Source organism: Pediculus humanus, genomic scaffold (genome assembly GCF_000006295.1).
Source record: "Pediculus humanus corporis 1103172107667 genomic scaffold, whole genome shotgun sequence".
NCBI lineage: Eukaryota > Metazoa > Arthropoda > Insecta > Psocodea > Pediculidae > Pediculus > Pediculus humanus.
Window position 1 is genome coordinate 1,311,826 of NW_002987276.1, and position 2,654 is coordinate 1,314,479.

The 2,654-nt window shown below is 25.1% G+C and overlaps 1 protein-coding gene across 1 annotated transcript; it reads left to right on the plus strand.

The window, feature by feature from the left end:
• Nucleotides 1-5: 5 nt before the first annotated feature.
• Nucleotides 6-1,423, plus strand: Phum_PHUM288370 (RNA polymerase II mediator complex subunit, putative; the record flags this gene model as incomplete). Its single annotated transcript, XM_002426933.1, has 3 exons — nt 6-226; nt 297-450; nt 527-1,423. 3 exons carry the CDS (start codon nt 6-8, stop codon nt 1,421-1,423), a joined length of 1,272 nt encoding a protein of 423 aa, XP_002426978.1.
• Between the last annotated feature and the right edge of the window lie 1,231 nt (nt 1,424-2,654).

Genomic DNA, 2,654 nt, shown 5'->3' on the forward strand with positions numbered 1-2,654 from the left:
TAAAAATGTACAATTTAAACGTAAACGTAGCGACAACACTCCCGACGAATTTTCTAGGGCTTGATAATAATCAATGTAATACACCGAGAACACCGGAAATAGTCAACAGTTTGGTGGCCATGACAAATCCATTTGATGCTCTTATGAAACCATCTAAAGGAAACAACAGCCCTAAAAGTGATGAAAGTTATTCTGGTACTGCATCACCTTTAGGTATGATATTGTTGTAAACAAAATGGAAAAAAAGTTTGTCGTTTTAATTTGTTTAAAATTAATTTTCATTTAATTAAAGGCAGTCCATCAAATTCACCACCCAGCGTTCAACACACGAGGTCTCAATTGATCAAGGAAGGACTAAAACTAACGATACAAACTAAAAGAAAACATTCTGGATCCGATACGAAAGAAGAATTCGAAGAAATTGAATCAAAAAGAATGAAACGAGAGGAAGTAAGTACTTAAGAACAATTTTTCTCTCTCTCTCATTCTAAATAAAATGGCATTTAATTGTAATTTTTTTTTTTAGTTAACGGAAGAAGACGAAGAAAGACGAAAACGACGAAGAGAAAGAAATAAAATAGCAGCAACAAAATGTCGTATGAAAAAACGTGAAAAAACGGCAAATTTGGTTAACGAATCGGAAATATTGGAAACGCAAAATATAGATTTGAAATCGCAAATCCAAGATTTACAAAAGCAAAAAAGGAATCTTATGGACATGTTGTCGATGCATTTGGCAACATGCGTTAAACAAACGCCGACGCCGACGTTAGAAAACGTTCAAACGTTTGATGAATATGTCGCCGGATCTGAATCTTTTAACGGTTCATTCCAAGATGGCGGTCAATCGTCTTTTTGTTCGGATGCATCGGGAGATTTTCCGATAGATCATCAAACGGTTACCGAAAGAATTAATTCTAAATTAATAAATAACATGTCGACAAGTTATTCCAGAACGTCAGCGTCATCACCGTCATCGTCACCGTCAACGTCATCAACGTCAACGTCATCAACATCGACGTCATCATCATCATCATCAAACAACACGTCGAATGATTCCAATAACACATCAACCACCGCCGTTTATTATCAATCCAAAGGTAAAACAAATTTAGGAATAAATAAAAGCAATAATTTTCAAACAAGTGAAAATAAAAGTGTTAAGAACAAATTAATAACAGTGCAAACAACGGAAATGAAAAAATCATCGACGGGAATTTATAGAACAAATTTTAATTGTAATTATCATCATCATCATCATCATTCTAATAACAATAATGACGATTCCGACAGTTACAAACCCAACGGATTATTAGATAATAATAATTTTTTTACAACAACGAAAACTGACGTTTTTGGAACGGGTAACGATTATTCAAACGCGTTCGGAAACAATCATTTGGACAACGGTTGCATGGCATAGAGTAATTAAATATTTTTTATTTTGCTTTAATTATTATTCTATGACGAAATTACAAAACAAAAAAATATAAACATTACTATTTAATTACTCTATGACGAAATTAAAGTAAACAAAACAAAAAAACTTCCCTCCTTTCGTTCCATTAATTTTTAAATAATAATAATAATAATTGCTAGTCTTTATTAATAATATATATATATATATATATATAATTCTTTTAATGCAAAAATTTTTTTCGATTCTTTGTGATATTTTTATATATATATAAGCCGCCATAATTATAAATTTTCAAAAAAACAAACAAACAAAAAAATAAATAAAAAAGATATAAAAATATACAAAAAAAAAAAATTTATACATTTAATAGGTCAATTGTAGCTTTCTAATAATTTTTCCATCTCTCTCTCTCTCTCTCAATTTATCGCTTTTGCTAATATCGCGCTTAAAAAATTTTCGCAATCAATTTATTTATTTATAATAATAATAATTATTATTATTATAAATAAATTTAAATTTGGCTTTATTTGTAAGACATAAAACCGTTAAAAGTATTTTTTTTTTTTGTATTAATGAAAGTTACAATATAAAAAATCCATGCCATATTTATTTTTATATATATTTTTTTTGTTGAGACCGAAATAATTATTGATTGTAATTATCATTATTATTATTTTTTATTTAATAAATCGTTACAGGTGATTCGTTAATTTTTTTTTGAGAATAATAATAATAATATGGTCTCAATTATTTTTTATTATATATTTTTGTAAAACAAATTTTATTAATTTTTTTTTTTTTTTATTTTTTTAAATTTTTATTTCATTCCTTTTTAACTTAATTATTATTATTATTATTATTAATATTATGTGGACATTTTCCATTTATTTATTTATTAATAAAAAATTTTATTAATTTTCGTCCACTTATTTTTTGTTATTTGTTTTTACAAAAAAAAAATAAATAAAACGATGATTAATTAATTATGTATTTAAAATGTTAATTTTTTTATTAAAAATTTTTTTTAAAAAAAATCTTGTTAATAAATTAAAAATTGTTTTTTTTTTTAAATAATGACACAGATCTCTAAATATGTATTATTATTATTATTTTTATTATTATTATTATTATTTGGACCGTTTTTATTTTATTTATTTTTTTTTCAAAAAATTATTTCCTTTTATTTTTTTAATAATATTTTAACTCCTCCATTTTTATTCTTGCTTTTATTTAA